Below are 16702 nucleotides of genomic sequence, written 5' to 3'. Positions count from 1 at the left end.
GCTACAGTGAACATGGGGGTGCATATATCTTTTTGAGTGAGTGTTTTTGTTTTCTTCGGGTAAATACCTGGAAGTGGAATTGTTGGATTGTATGGGAATTCTATTTTTAATTTTTTGAGGAAACTCCATACTGCTTTCCACACTGGCTCCACCAATTTACATTCCAGCCAACAGCGTATGAGAGTTTCCTTTTCTCCACATCCTTGCTAACACTTGTTATTTCTTGTCTTTTTGATAATACCCATTCTGACAGGTGTGAGGTGATATCTCATTGTGGTTTTGATTTTCATTTCCCTGATGATTAATGATGTTGCACATCTTTTCATGTACCTATTAGCCATCTGCATGTCTTCTTTGAAAAATGACTATTCAAATCTACCCACTTTTTAATCATATTGTTTGTTTTTTGCTATTGAGTTGTATGAGTTCCTTATATATTTTGGATATTAACCCCTTCTCAGATATATGATTTGCAAATATTTTCTCCCATTCTGTAGGTTACCTTTTCCTTTTGTTGATGGTTTCCTTTGCTGTGCGGAAGCTTTTAGTTTGATGCAGTCCCACTGATTTTTGCTTTTGTTGCTATTACTTTTGGTGTCAGATCGAAGAAATCATTGACAACACCTATGTCAAGGAGGCTTCCACCTAAGTTTTCTTCTAGGAGTTATACAGTCTCAGGTCTTACATTCAAGTCTTTTATCCATTTTGAATTAATTTTTGTGTATGATGTAAGATAGTGGTCTAGTTTCATTCTTTTGCAAGTGGCTGTCCAGTTTTCCCAACACCATTTATTGAAGAGACTGTCCTTTCCCCGTTGTATATTCTTGGTTCTTTTGTCATAAATTAATTGACAATATATGAAACAATAAATCCCACTGCAAAGGTAGTATACAGTAAAAGTAGTGGATTAATCCCCTATAGAGCTAGTATGAAGGTTAAAAGACAAAAGTGGTAAAAATAACTATGATTAGAATAATTACTTAAGGGATGCACAAAATAAAAAGACCTAAAATGTGACATCTAAAACAAAACTTGCAGGGGAGAGTAAAAATGTTGAGCTTTAGAATGCAATCAAACTTATGTTATCGACTTAACATAGACTGCTATAGATACAAATTGTTATATGTAAGCCTCATGGGAACCACAAAGCAAAAACCTATAGTAAATACATAAAAGATAAAGAGAAAGTAATATAAGCAGACCACTCAAGAAAGTCTTCAAACCACAAAGGAAGAGAGTGAGAGAAGAGGAAGGAGCAGAGGGACTACAAAACAGTCAAAACGATTAACAGCATGACAATAAGTGTATACCTATCATAGCATATTTGAATTGGTAAATTCACACAGTGAGTTCTGTGAATAAAAAAGCAGATTTACTATTATTTTCTCAAACTGCAGCTTTTTTGTGGGTTTGGCACTCAAAACATATTTATTTTTGCTTTGAATTGAAATAAATCCATTATCAAAGGTCATAAAAAGTAATTCACAAAGGGGGACATTAACCAGAAAACAATCAGTGAAAGAATGTGCAATATCACTGGTAATCCAAAATGTAAACTAAAATAACAATTAACTTTCATCTTTGCCTATGAAAGTAATTAAAATGATCTAGTCTTCCTAACACCCAATGCTGGCTGTGGTGCGGTGAAACTGGCGCTTCCATATATTGGCTAGTGACACTGTAAATGGATACAAGTCCTTTGGAAATTAATTTTACCTCAAAAACCAAAAAAAAATGCTCATGCTTTTTAATTCCGTAATCTCATATCAAATTATTTATTCTAATGGAAAGATATGTTTCTTGGGATTAGTCAAGATAGTGAAAAATTGTAAGTAACCAACAATAAGGTATAGGTTGGGTATAGTATGATATATCCTGCTCTGTAGAATGTGATATTGATAGAAGTGTTAAAATGGTGGTTACAAAGACCACACAGTTATAGAAAGAATTCTTGTGTCAAAATGCGGAAAAAAAAAAAAAAAAGGGAATTCCCGGGCAGTCCAGTGGTTAGGGCTCAGCGCTTTCACTGCCGTGGCCCCTGTTCAGTCCTTGGTAGGGGAACTAAGATCCCACAAGCTGCACAGCACGGCCCCCACCCCCCCAAAAAATGTGAAGTGTTAATTTAATGTGCCCTATGAATACAGCCATCAAAAGTGTGTGTGTGTGTGTGTGTGTGTACACGTACATATACATACATACATATATACTTGAAAGAAAAGCTCCAAAATACCACCAGTTGTCGGGCTAGAGTCCTGCAGTTGTTTATAATGACAAATGGTTTTCTTTTCTCTATGACCTAATTTTTCTGTTACTTTACTTTCATAATTTTAAAGAAAATATTACAAAAGAAGAAAAAATATTTCCTCTCCGCCATCACATCATAGCCCCTCTTTTTGTTTTTCCTCTTGGGGGACTTATTTCTGCTTATCTGCGCCCCTACAAGCTACTTATTGTCTCTGGAATTTGGGGAAATAATTTACGTTTCCTTTTCAATGACACTTTTTTTTTCTTTTGGAGTAGATCCATTTATTTCAAATTAATTTACATGAATGATCCATGTTTCATAACTCCAGGGAGGAGAGAGCTACAGGCTTAATTCTGCCAAAATACTGGCATTGAGACTTCATGACATTTTCTTGGTGGAAATGGAGAAAACAACTTTCTGGGAATTCATGAGTTTTCTCTAATTGTGCGTTTGTGTACACATGTATTTGCTGGAGGGAGGGTTCACTCCTCTTTTTTTAATTAAAAATTCAATCCAGTGATGCTTCTTGAATGTTTTAAATTATAAACATAAACCTGCTCATGGGTGAAAAAACAAAGCAGTATTAGGGTAAAGAGTAGAAATGAACATACTTCTCACACCTTCCTCCAGCACTTTCCTCTGGCCCGACCCCTGTGGCCCTATACCTGGCTACTTCTCTCCACAGGTGACGGGTATTAACATGGTTTGCTGTGTGTGCTGCATCTTTTCCTAGGCCTGTCGGTACACATGTGGACATCATTTACATTGATGAGATCGTACTGGACACACCCCTCTGCCCCCTCTGCTTGTGGTAAGTTGTGTCAAATTGCCCTCCAAAGAAGTGGCACCACCGGCGACGTAGCCTAGCTGTTCCCCCCCGCTCACTGGACTCCTAAACTGTTCTTCATCTTTGCTGATACCTCATGGTTGTTTTAATTAACACTTCATTCCTTATCACTGTGTGACGTTGAACATAATTTACGAAGTCGATTGTCCAGCATTTGGGACCTTGTGTGGGAATTCTGTCTCCTCCTTCTGGCTGGGGCTAAAGCTCGTTGCCCACATCAGAGCCACCTGTCTCCTAAGGAACATTCTTTAAGGTGTGACAGAATTAGCAGCACATCATTCTTTTTTACCTCTCATCCATCTTGCCAGTTTATAAAGTAAAAGCCTGAAGGAATAAGAATGGCCTCATTTATAAGATGGATCTAATACCTGTACCCTGTGTCGGTTTGTCTCATTGGGTCTGATGTTATAACCGATAAGGGTATCAGTGTTTTTTTTAAATGGATGTTTCTACCACTGTTTGCAGTTAGTGACTAAAGAAAGCAGTCCATTTGGGATATTCAAAATTTTTTAAATCTCTCTGTATCCCTACACTGTTTTTTGTTTGTTTGTTTGTTTTCTTCAAAGTTCACAGGAAACTAAAGCATGTGGCTCTTAGCCCAGTTAGTGGCCCAAGGTACAAATGCTTGTGTTATGATGTAACACAGACAAATACAGGTGGTTTCCACAAAAGCTGCTGTGCATTTGAAGATGTGATATCTTGGGTTGTAGGTATGATAGGAACAATTCACATGTTGTTTTAAAGAAAATTTATACATTTGTGGCAACTCCACCACACGAATATGAACAGTTTGCCCTTCTTTCTCTTCCCCCTGTTATTTCCCTTCCATGACACAGAAGGAAAGTGTTGGCCCCTGGCTAGATGTGAAGTCCACACCAACCCCTGAGGAGAGAATTCCACTACCTTCTCAGTGTTATTTATGTGCTGCTCCCTGTGCTACTGAAGCTTACAAGTCCTGAAACTCCAGAGGGCTGTCTGAGGGCAGGATGCGGAGCATCTGGAGCTGAGACAGGAAGAGAGGTGTGTGGGGACTGGTGACATGTTCGGTGATGTTGCCAGTGACACAGGGAGGGGCTTTCTCTCCCCCGGACACCCCACCGATGATGAGACTCGCCCAGAGCAAGTGCTTTGCGTCATAACCAGGGACACACCTGTTCTACATCTAGAAAAGTGAGGTTAGGAAAGACCCTTAGGAGCCCTGCTGGGCCATAACCCCGTCCTGCCCTTTGAGACCGGGTTTGTCCTTGGGTACGGGACAGTTGTTTTTCTAGATGGGGTTTTAGTGGCTTAGCTTACGTGGCACCCCTGTGGTCATCGACCTCAACAAGTGTGGACACCAACAAAAAACATCTGTAATTCATTCAGTAACTAGTTGTCGACGACTGGGGGCCTCCTTTCTGTTTGACAAAAGGGTGCACACCTGGTAAACCCCATCCGGCCAGGGAACTGGCCTAGTTTCATGTCCCCTGGTGAAAAGCCAAGTCAGTGATGGGGAGGAAGCTGTTGTTTAATCTGGGCTTCAGTTCCCCTGATTTTCTGTGTGTAGGGCCACCAAGGCGACAGGTTTTGCAAGCACATTGTAGAAAGAACGAATCCTCGTGAAGAGACATTCTAACAGTGGTTCTCGGAATCATTCATTAAATGTATATTGAAGACCTGCTACGGGCTGTGCACGCATGTCTTCCACAGTTGTTTCTGGAAAGGCAGCAGGAGGCAGGATCATCAGGGGATAGCTGGGAATTGCCCAGCACTGCGTTCTGTGGGAGAAAGGGCGTATGACACCCTCGTGCTCAGCTCGGATGCTTCGCGTCCTGTTTTCTCACTGCAATCAAAACTATGAAAGCCAGTTCTGCTCAAGTGAGAGCAGGCCTCTCAGGCTTGACAGATGTTACGACCCCTGCCTTCTAATCTAGCCGTGTTACCTTGGGCACGTTCTTAACTCTTCTGGCCCTCCATCTCCTCATCTGTGAAATGGGCACGATGCTCCTTACCTGGTGAAACACGATTGCAAACCCACAGGACTGATGGAGAAGGTGCGCCCACCTCCTTGCAGCCCCTGACTCTCCCTGGGAAGCCCTTCCTTTCTCGGTTTCTTCCCCTTTCCTCCTGCTCGGTGGTAAGAAGGACAGGCTGGGCTTGCAAGTCTCAGAGGCCAGGTTTCAAATGAGTCACAGAAGCCTCATTTCAAATCCCAGTTCTACCACTCAGTAGTTAAGCAGCTTTGAGCATGTGAACTGTCTGAATCTCGGTTCTCCCTGTGCCTCCTGGGCAGCCAAGGGGGACGAAATGAGGTGACACGTGGGAGACCTTGGTAGGGCGCTGGGGATTTGCCTCTGATTTCAGACTGACCCGTCTCCCATCACATCGACTCCGACTTGCTGTAAAGGGGCTCCTGCAGATACCAAGCCAGCTTCTGAGTGTGACACATCCTAGAAGCAAAGCGTTAGGGAATAAAAGCTCCGTATCTCATTGTAATCCCTGGAGCTGAAAGCACTGGCTGAATCGCCCTGCCTGTGAGCTAACAGAGGATCAGCAGCTGAGAGAAGCTGCCAGAGCGAGCTCGGCCTGCCAGGGTGGCCCCCCGCCGGCAGGCCCACGCTGAGCGACGGCGGGGCCACTGCGAGCAGCAGCCTCCGGCCGTGTGCTCTTCTCCTTAGTTATCACTTCCACGCGTATCCCGTCACTCACTGCCAGCATCCGCTGCGCTCAGGTCCTTCCACCTGGGAGAGCCGGCGGGCGGCACTGCCGAATGCTGCGGTCCCCTGGTCTGCAAATCTTTGCGGTACCAGCAATGAGGCCTTTCTAAAAGTGTGCTTGAAAATGGAGCTGTGCCCTTTCAGGACAGGTTCCTGGAGGGACTTTGCGTATGAAGTGAGGATGTTTGCCCCAGGTCCTGTCAGGATCAGCCAGCACCCCACCCTTCACCCCCGGAGCTGACCTCTCCCAAGCAACAAACTGGTAGAAAATTGCAGAACTGTCCCACACTCAGGCACTAGGGGCAAAGGGACAGAGCATCCACCGCCGCTCCCAACCTACTGCCTCTACAGGGCTGCCTCATTCCCTGGGCGGGAGAATTTGCTGTCCTACCTGATTGGTTGGATTTTGGTTGTGTATTTTATTTTATTAATCTATTTATTTGACCTCGCTGCGAGGCATGTGGGATCTTAGTTCCCCGACGACCAGGGATCGAACCCCCGCCCCCGGCAGTGGAAGGGTGGAGTCCCAACCACTGGACCGCTAGGGAAGTCCCTATTTTAAAAGTTATGGATATTTCTTCCAAAGAGGGGAAGCTCTTTCTCATAGTGTCAACTTGCTCAGACCATAGCAAGTCCACAGTGAAGCCGTGGTGGGTCTCCAGGCCTCCTGGGTCTCAGTCCAGGCTGCTATGGTCAAGTCCATGCTTACCCTTTTTCCGTGGACCTTGGAGAATGGTGTTATAATCGAGAGAGCTACATGTGTGTGCAGAAGTGAGAAGGGCTTCAGCTCTGTCGATATATCTGAGTCAAATCTGGGCTCTGCCAGTTGTTAGCTCTGGCTTTAGAGCGAATCTTAACCTCTCTGAGTCTCCAAGACTCCATCTGTAAAACTGAGTTAATAGTACCTCCCAGGATTGTTGTGGGGATTAAATACGAGAAGATGTACGTGAAGTGCTAACCTAACACCTGGCACTTAGCAATTGCTCAATAAATGGTACCTATTATTACCTTGCCCTCCAGGCCCTGTGTCTTCCCAGCTGTGCATCAGTGGGCAAGCTTCTTAACCTCTCTGAGCGTGGTTCCCTCATCTGTGAAATGAGGGGTGTTTCAGTCTGATCATGGCTAACAAGGCCACACCTGCAGGCCGACCGTGTCAAAGCCAGCACCCTGAATCCAGGCTGATTGAGGCCACCTGCAGGCACAGGTGACACGCACAGAGGTGGTTAATTGGCACCGTGTCAGTCCTGCCACAGCTTTTCTAATAAATTATGAATAAATTATGTTTGATTCCCAGAACTTCGTCAGCAAGCGAGAACAATGCCGGGGATGTGGAGAAGGCGTGTCATTGGTGCATTTCTAAGATTGCCAGCAGTGGTGAGTCACAGCTCTGAGAAATGTCCTAGTTTTGAAGGATTTGGGCTTCTGAAATCACATGACTTGTTAGAGCCCAGAGTGAACCCTGTGGGTGGTCTGTGCTTGGCTCAGGGTGGCCCCAGGGTAGACCTGGGAGGGGATAGTGTCCTGACCTCTGTTGATGCCCCTACTTCTACTCCTTATTTAAGAACGTTTAGCTTTTCGTAGTGCACAGGATGTATTTTCAACATAATCTGTGTTTGGAAAATGTTTGAGTGAATGGAGTCGCTGATACAACCAACATGTAATGGCAGCGGAGCTAGGGGACGTGCAGGGAGATGTGAGTGGATTTGGATTGGGGTGGTTTCCCGCACCCCCATCCTACCCTGTCTCCTTGCCAAATTGGACTTTCCCCACCATCTCCTGGTGGGGCCCTTCTGTCCAGAGGGGTTGGGCCACATTACAGAAGGCCCAGGCTATATCATAACATTTGGAATATCCTTAAAACAAATCCCAGCCCTTGGGGCTCCTTGGGGTGAAAGCATTTACCTCCTACTGAGACGTGTGGTCTGTCCTTTATACAGATGATGTGTGAGTAAAGGGAATCTCGTGGGACGTCTTTTTTTTTTTAACCTTAATTTCTTTCTTTTTTTAACCTTAATTTCTTTTTTTTAACATCTTTATTGGAGTATAATTGCTTTACAATGGTGTGTTAGTTTGTTAGTTTCTGCTTTACAACAAAATGAATCAGTTATATATATACATATGTTCCCATATCTCTTCCCTCTTGCGTCTCCCTCCCTCCCACCCTCCCTATCCCACCCCTCCAGGCGGTCACAAAGCACCGAGCTGATCTCCCTCGTGGGAAGTCTTAAGCAACTTATCTTAGAGCAGTAATATTTGGAAACAGCAGGCAGAGGGTAGAGTGGGCTAAGGTATAGGGTCAGGAGACAAGGGGGTGGTGGATGGGTGCCTGGTGACTATGGTATTGACAGGCTGATACCCATGTATGATCACCAACTCCCCACCTCCCTCTCCTCTCAGGACAGCTCGTTCACTGCTGCATCCCCAGCACCTCCAATGGTGCCCAGCACGTAGTAGGAGTGTAGTAACTGTCCACCGAATGACTAGATGGGTGAATGAATGAACCACCAGCTCCCAATACAAGCGCCTCCTCTGGCTAATGTACCCAACCCCCATCTCATCCTCCTCAGACACAGCCTGACACTTTACTCCCTGCAATGGCTCTAGGTCGCACAGCCCCCTGCATCTCTGGAGCATACCTACTATATGCGGGCCAGAGTGGGGGCAATGGTCCTGGACCCATTCCTGCAGAAGAGAAGGTGAGCTTCAAATCACTTGAAAGACCCTTTGTGAGTGGACCCCTGTTCACCTCTGTGTCATCTCCTCTTCTTTCCCTTCTCACCCTGGAAAATGCAGCCAGACAAAAACACCAGGTTCCCCTTTTCCCCTGGGCCTTCCAAACTGCATTATTGGTTGGAAGGGAGAAAAAAATAGTAATTATGCAGTGGAGAAATTGGGGAAAACTCTGACGGGTTCAAAATTAACATCACCACCGAGGGACGGATGGCCATCACCTGTGCAGAAGTCTGGCTGAGAAGGCACAACCTTAATCCAAACACAAGGGAACAGGGGCAAACCCGAAGTGGAGACTGCTGTCTTAGCCCTTTTGGGCTGCTGTAACAATTTGCCATAGACTGGTGGCGTATAAACAGCAAAGGTTTATTCCTCACCGTTCTAGAAGCTGGACGTCCAAGGTCAGGGTGCCAGCAAAGCTGGGTTCTGATGAGAGCATCTTCCAGGTTGCAGACTGCTGACTCTCCCTGTGTCTTCACGTGACGGAGAGCAGAGAGGAAGCAGGGTCTCTCTTGTCTCTGATAGGGGCACTGATCCCATTCGTGGGGCCTCCACCCTCACGACCTCGTCTGATCCTAATTACCTCGCAAATGTCCTACCTCCTAAAATACCATCACATTTGGCTAAGGTTTCGTCATGAATTTAGAGAGGACACAAACATTCAGTCCATAACAAACATATTCTTCAAAAATGTCAACATGATATAAAACAAATAGAGTCTGTGGAAATGTTCTAGGTTCAAGAGGACCAAGGAGATTCGACAACAAAAGGCAATACCTGACCTTGGATTGGATCCAACCCAATTGGAATATGGACAGTAGATTAAAGTAGTCTCTCAATGTGAACTTAAGGAAGTTTGCCAACTGTACTGAGGTTATAAGAGAATGTCCCTATCCTTAGGAAATACACTGGGATGATTTCCAACTAAAAAGTTTAAAAACTTAATACAGGAAGCATATAGACAAGAGGAACTGAGTGGCAGGTATCTGGATGTTTGAGAATTTTCACAATTAACAATTCTTTTAGAATTTAGACTGGAAAAAAGCTTCCCTGGTCTTATCCTGAATTTCTTACAATGCTGCCCTAGATGTGTCTACACCACAGCGTTTTCCTTTCCAGTGACTTTTACATTTTCTTCTATATGGTTTTCTACATTTCCTGTAAAGTACTACATACTTATGTAATGACAAAGCAAAGTTCTATTTTAAGAACAATCTTCAGATGTTCCCTTTAGGTGGATTGGCAGCTGGTCCCTATCCACATGTGAAGTTAGCTAAGTGGTGGAGGGGAGGGGAGGGGAGGGTCTTGAGGCCTGAAGGAGTGACCCTTCCATCTGTCTGTCCATCGAGGGAGCAAGGCAGTCTCTGTCACGGCCTCAGACCCCACCCAGCCACCAGGAAAGCTCTCCTGGGCCACGGCCCAGCCCTGACCGTCAGCCTCCCCGTCTCACACGTTCCTTCCATCAAGTTCATTCTGCTGTAGTACGGCTGCTTCCCTGCACCCTGAGGCTGGCCTGGAGGATCGATTTAATAACTGGGAAGCAATGAAACCTTGATGAATGCACGTGCGGTGTGTGCAGCCAGCCTCTGGCCATCACGGGATGACACAATTAAATGCGACTGGTACGCTGAACCCAGGTCAGGGCACCTATCGGCGTCCTGGGAAGCCCTCTTAGCACCACTTGGAGATGGCAGCTCAGTGAAGGCAGGCACAGGGGAACACTGGGGGAGAGGCCTTCCACCCTGAGACTGGACCAGAGGCCCGTGACCCTGGGTGTTTCAGCCCCCAGGGAGGTGGACAGAGGCTCATGAAAGTCCATATACTGAGTGTCGAGAGGCAGTTTATGCTACAATTCTGACTGTGAGAAATAGCGCGTTATTTTATTTTATTTTTAAAAATTAATTCATTAATTTTATTTATTTATTTTTGGCTGTGTTGGGTCTTCGTTGCTGCGCGCAGGCTTTCTCTAGTTGCAGCGAGCGGGGGCTACTCTTCATTGCTGTGCACGGGCTTCTCATCGCAGTGGCTTCTCTTGTTGGGGAGCACGGGCTCTAGGCGTGCGGGCTTCAGTAGTTGTGGCTTACAGGCTCAGTAGTTGTGGCGCATGGGCTTCGTTGCTCCGTGGCATGTGGGATCTTCCCAGACCAGGGCTTGAACCCGTGTCCCCTGCATTGGCAGGCGGATTCTTAAGCACTGCGCCACCAGGGAAGACCACCCCCCCTCCCGATTTTTTAATGTGCTTTTAAAACTTGAAAACTTCTCCTTTTGTAGGTAAAATTAAACTGACTTCACGTTCCTACTTGCCAGCAAAAAAAATCAGTCTTGGGCATTGCGGTCACAGAATTCAGGATGTGGGGCAGGGGGATCATGTCCACCTCTTTGGCGGGTTGGGGCAGGGGAGGCTCCTGCTCTCCGGGCAAAGCCATCATAGGCCTATACAGACTCTTTGTGCAGCTTCTGAAAGGTTCCCTCCTGGTAGCGGTAGCCTCAAGGACACACAACTTAGGAAGTTGTCTTCCAAGAAAAGGGCATCGCTTCCTCCAGGCAAGAGGGATTTCCACCTTCACTCATCCCTTAGCCTCACCCCACCCCATCTTTCCTGCACAGACCGCATAGCAGTGCGCTCTGTCCCTACCATGGGGCCAGCACCTGCGCCAAGCTTGGGATGTTGGGGTCTTTCCAAGCCGGGGGGCCTGGTGGCCCCTCCCTAGGTGCTCCTTGTAGCAGTTCCCTCTGGACGCTGCGAGGAAGAGGGCCACCACCCGCAGAGCCTTCCAAGAACTTCACTCGTCAGCCTACGAGGTCTCCCTGCCCGTGCACACCGCTCTGCCCCATTGCTCCTCCCCTTTGGGCACTTTCCTCCATCCCTTTCCCTTGGGACAATCCCAGGGAATTGCCCTCAGTGGGCTCCAAGACGCAAAATTTGGCATCTCTTGTCAGGGATCAGAAAAAAGATTCTAACACCTGTCAGCATGATTCTTGTTACTATATCATCCTATTACACGGATGGTGGAGAGTCTTAAGCCCTTGGCAAGTCACGTGGGCAATGGAGGTGGTTTTAGAAAATCCTGGAGCTCGGGGCTCCCAGATTCCAGTAGGTTCTCCCAACACGTTAAATGCAGTGAGTTCTGAACCAAACACGTCCTTTCCCCAAAGCTCCTCCTCTTTCCATTTCTCCCATTTCTGTCAATGCCACCACCATTATTGTCACCCAAGCTCAGCACTTGAGCCATTTTCTACTCCTTTCTTTCCTTTATTATGTATCTAACTGGTACTCAAGAGCCTGCCCCCCTACACCTCGTGATCACCCTCCAGGATAAACGATGGGTCAGCCTTCTCACTGGTCTCGGCTGTCATCTCCATTCCATTGGACTCATTGTTTCCAGTGGTTTGACTTTGATTATGTCACTTCCCACCTCCAAATCCTACAACTCCCTTGATCTTCCTAATAAAATCCAAATGCCCTGATGTAGATTGGAAATGCCCTCTATTCTCAATACCTTGTTCCAGTCTTATTTCCCACTTACCTGTTATGGATGACCTGTGCTCAGCTAAACGGGAGGATTTGTCACTCCCCCAAACCCACCCTGATCTTTTCTTCCTTGAATCTTTTCCTTTAGGATTTTCCCTTTGACTGAAAAGCCACTCCGCCTGCCCAAACCCTACCCATTCATCAATGCCCAGTGCCAGTATCACCTCCTCCTGGAAGGTGGAAGCTTGATTTCCTTGGGTCTCCTCCGTCTCCTGGGCTTCCTGACCGCTTCACGCACCTCTCGTGACCCCTCTCACACACTGATCTGTATTGGCCCTTGGGTGCACATCTCATCTCCCTTATGGGGTTGTGAGGTCTGTGTTGCCGAGTTAGTGGGGGGCTGAGGAACAGGCCAGGTGAGAGGGTGATGCGGGTGCTGATACAGGGCTGGAGAAGAGGGAAGGATGCAAAAAGTGAGGCAGAGACAAAATCACTGGATGTACCAGGAGAGGGCAGAAGTGGCCCAGGTGACTGAGGCTTTGGTGCCTCTATAGACGCAGGGAAATGGAGAGGGCAGTTTGGAAAGAGGACTTTAGTTTGAGTTTATCCTCCTGGACCCTTTGCCAATTGCCTCCTGGGTATTTGGTCGCTGAGTGGAGCCCCCAAAAGGTGGTGTTGCAGAGAAAAGCTGCTGGGTCCTGGTCTCAGTTTCCCCATTAAACTATTTAAGCAAGAGAGCAGGGGTTACACTTGCTATTCAAAAGAACCAGGTTCTGGAGATCCTGGAGAGCAGTCTAAGCTAGAAGCCACCCACTTCTATCAAAATTGCTCCCTTTAAAAATGCTTTGGATACTTCTGGTCATGTATTTGGACTGATAGCTAGGTGCTACTATGTCTTTAACAAATGACGGTGAGAGCAGCAGCGTTAAACCCACTGCAGGATGTGAGCGGGAGCCCTGAGCTGGTTAATCCTGACACCGCCCCGGGAGGCTGTCCTTTCAGGGGGTCTTTTTTCACAGCCTTCATTGTCAGGAATCAGTTCTTCTGTGTTCTTGGCATAAAGAATGGTTCAGCTCCAACCTCTCGATCCTAATATCCTTCTCCCACCGTTGCTCTAATTCTGAATTATTTTCTCCTTTGGGACCCTTGGTTGACCTGGCAGTTTCACTCAGTTCTTTTGAATGGACTTGATAGAAACTCATTTCATCAGAAACCAGGATGTGGCCCTCTGAGCCACATTGGAATCGAAGGCAGGGAGGTATTTATTAGAGGTGGTCATTGCTATCAAACCCCTGTCCTGGCCTGAGCAAGGCCAGCAGGACACTCAGCTGCTGTCTCAGAGGGCTGTCCTCATCCAGACTGCATACCAGCTCTCCTGGGATGCGGGGGGATACGGGGGCGGGAGCAGGGGTTCCAGTCCCTGGCTGTGGCTTGAGGGGTCCTCATTAGGATTGAGTGGTAAAGAGGTCCCCGTGTGAGTAATGCTGGTTACTTCCCTTCCAGTGAAATCCCACAGCCCCGCGTGGCCCCAACACCTCGCACTTCGCTGAGCAAACAGACACTAAGGAGGGCCTGGCTTAGAATCTCCAGCACAGCTTATAAAAAGGGTGGCGTGTGGAACGCCTACTTCAAAGTCACTGGTGGAGTTCCTTGGAAACACAGATTCCTAGGTCGTGTTGGCAGAGATTCTGACTTCTTAGGTCCAGAGTAGCCCAAGGGATTCTCAGAATTACATCTGCAAGGGTGAGAGCGGAAGTGAGCCTGAGACCCTGACGGTGGTGACGCAGAGAGTCTGGTGCTAGTGAAGCCTGGGCTGCAGATGGGCTCAGGGAGTGATGTCAGGTTTAGAGCATCCCATCACGGCTCATTCGAAGTCCGTGGGACCCACCGGGTCTCCCTCGCTTGTTGTTTCTTCAGTTCTCTATTTGATCCCGGGGAAGGGCTGGGGGAGGTAGTGTCTGAGATAAAAGGGAAGCCACACCCCTTCCGTCACGAAGGGAGAATAACGATGATGATAATAAGGGCCAACATTTACACAGTGTTTATCGTGTAGCAGACCTCGTGTTTAGTGCCTTACGTGGCTTATGACGTTTGATCATTTTAACAAGTCTCTTAGGAAAGTCCTATGATTATGCTCATGTCTTAAATGAGGACACTGAAACCTCAGGGGTGAAGAGCCCAGCCATCCACACTGTAGGGCAGGGGGTGGGATGTGAGCCCGGGCCATCTGGCTCTAGGTGGCGAGTGGTCCTACTCTCCTCTGGGTGGTCCTTAGGAATGTTCTGGCCCCAGCCGTCTCTCTCAGCCTTGCTCCGAGGTAGGAAGCTTGCGTGACAGGGGCCTCTGTGTCACTGAACACCTGGATTACACGTGTGGCCAGGTGGCACCATCTGTCACAAGCTCCCAGAGCAGTGAAGGGTTTTCCGGGATGCTGATCACCTTATCACTGTGATAACAAGCTCGAGCCCAGAAACAGAGACGGGATTTCTCAGCTTCCTGCTTGTCTGTCACGTATCAGCAGGAAATTTTTTCCTCGACCCCCATTGTAAACTGGGAATTAAAACAGATGTGGCTATATTAATTGACACTCTCCCTTTAATCAGCCACATTGCCGGCAGTGCTGTGTTCCCCGTGATCAACAGATCACCCCGCTGCGGAACTTGCCAGGACCAGTTGCAGAATGAAAAGGCAGAAAACCTTGTTCAAAAAGCAGGAAGAAAGCCCTGTTCAAGGTACTGAAAGAGAAAGCTTTTTCCTTTCTTCCACAGTCTCTTTTGATCTGTCATAGTATTTTTCGTTTGCCTTTTAATGACATTTTAAGTAAAGAAAAAAGAAACCTTGTTAATTAACAATCTAAAATTATTAGCATAAAGTTTACCATTCACCTTAATACTATATAATGACATTTTTTTGCGGGGGGGTCAGCCATGGAGCTTGTGTGATCTTAGCTCCCGGACCAGGGATTGAACCCAGGGCCCCAGGAGCGACAGCACCGAGTCCTAACCACTGGACCACCAGGGAATTCCCTATAATGACAGTTTTAAATGCAACTATAAGAGCATTTAACCCAGATGTAGAATCACCAAAAATCACACGCTTTGTGTTTCGTAGCTCTTACATGCATGTGTATTTGGCTTTTACCAGAACAGTGGCAATAATACACAAAAGTAATGCAGCTCTTTTCATTTCACTTCTTGATACACATGCTTTCTACCAACACCCTTTACCTTCTGCTTACTGATGAGTAAGGAAGGGCTGAACAGAAACAGATCTAGGGATTGCCCTATCTTTCCCTTCCTTCTGTGTCATCACTTTGGGGTGAGTGGTTGGCTGATTCAGGGAATTCTCCTGTATAAGAAAGGATGTGATAGGGCTTCTTGGTCATTTGTGTTACTTAGAACACCACTGCCTTCTGTCTGCGTTTGAAGCAAGTTCTGGTTCAAATGAAAAAGGTGGCCTCTCAGGGTTGTCGGTGCCCCTGCTCACTCAGTTGAAGACGTGACACACTTACTTTATATTCATTTTGAGTCTTACTGAACGTCCACACCCGTGGGCCCAGCAGAACTGGAGAACACAGCCAGGAGAGGCAGCCACACTCACCACATGTATCTGCTCACACCTGTGCTCCATTGTCCCATCAGACTTCACTTACAAAGTACAGCTTCAAAGAAAAATTCATTGAGAAATTCAAGACCGCAACAGAAGAGCAGTAAACCAAGTGCAAGGTCCTCAGCACAGGACCCCATGTGACTGCCCAGGTTGTGTGCCCAGGAAGCGGGCTCTGATGATCAGTAAATATTATAGCTAATTCAGAGGAGGGTGGTTTGAGGGGAGGAGTGAAAACTGGGGCAAATCAGTCTGCATGCCTGCCCTTTTTTTTGGCATTTCCTGGAAGTAAAGGTCAAGATTGGCATGAAGGGCAACTTAAGGGGGCTTCTTGAAGAAGAGGGATGACCCCGCCATGTCCATCTCTGCTTGGAGAATTAGTGTCAGAGCTTGGATTTAGTGGTGTGGCTGTGAGGTTCCTAGCTGCAGACACTTGCAGCCTCCAGAGATGACTGAGACTCACAAATAGATCTGAGATGTTTGACAATCTGAAACTGGAATGGACCTAGTAGATTAAATTAATTAAAGTGGGTTTAGGACTTCCCTGGTGGTGCAGTGGTTAAGAAGCCTCCTGCCAATGCAGGGGACATGGGTTCTATCCCTGGTCTGGGAAGATCCCGCATGCCGCAGAGCAGCTAAGCCCATGCGCCACAACTGCTGAACCCGTGTGCTACAACTACTGAGTCTGTGCTCTAGAGCCCGCGAGCCACAACTACTGAGCCCATGTGCCACAACCACTGAAGCCCTTGCGTGCTCTAGGGCCCGTGCTCCGCAGCAAGAGAAGCCACAGAAATGAGAAGCCTGCACACCACAGCGAAGAGTAGCCCCCGCTCGCCGCAACTAGAGAAAGCCCGCGTGCAGCAACGAAGACCCAATGCACCCAAAAATAAATTAAAAAAATAAAAATAGGGGCTTCCCTGGTGGCCCAGTGGTTAAGAATCGGCCTGCCAGTTCAGGAGACACGGGTTCAAGCTCTGGTCCGGGAAGATCCCACATGCCGCGGAGCAACTAAGCCCGTGCACCACAACTACTGAACCTGCACTCTAGAGCCCGTGAGCCACAACTACTGAGCCCATGTGCCACAACTACTGAAGCCCACACACCTA

General features: G+C 47.2%; 2 protein-coding genes across 4 annotated transcripts in view; both read left to right on the top strand.

The window, feature by feature from the left end:
- DHRS12 (dehydrogenase/reductase 12) overlaps positions 1–16702 on the top strand; it is a 177499-nt gene that overhangs the window by 59140 nt on the left and 101657 nt on the right. The gene's annotated exons all lie outside the window — the stretch shown is intronic.
- TMEM272 (transmembrane protein 272) overlaps positions 1–16702 on the top strand; it is a 74181-nt gene that overhangs the window by 37352 nt on the left and 20127 nt on the right. The window contains 4 exon segments of the mRNA XM_049701352.1: positions 2931–3056; positions 3929–4112; positions 7083–7162; positions 14594–14722. Coding sequence (XP_049557309.1) covers positions 14671–14722 — 52 coding nt within the window. The 5' untranslated portion in view covers positions 2931–3056; positions 3929–4112; positions 7083–7162; positions 14594–14670.

The sequence above is a fragment of the Orcinus orca genome, chromosome 18 (genome assembly GCF_937001465.1).
Source record: "Orcinus orca chromosome 18, mOrcOrc1.1, whole genome shotgun sequence".
In the NCBI taxonomy this organism is placed as follows: domain Eukaryota; kingdom Metazoa; phylum Chordata; class Mammalia; order Artiodactyla; family Delphinidae; genus Orcinus; species Orcinus orca.
Note: the sequence above shows the minus strand (reverse complement) of the source record. Positions and strands in the feature narration are given on the sequence as shown.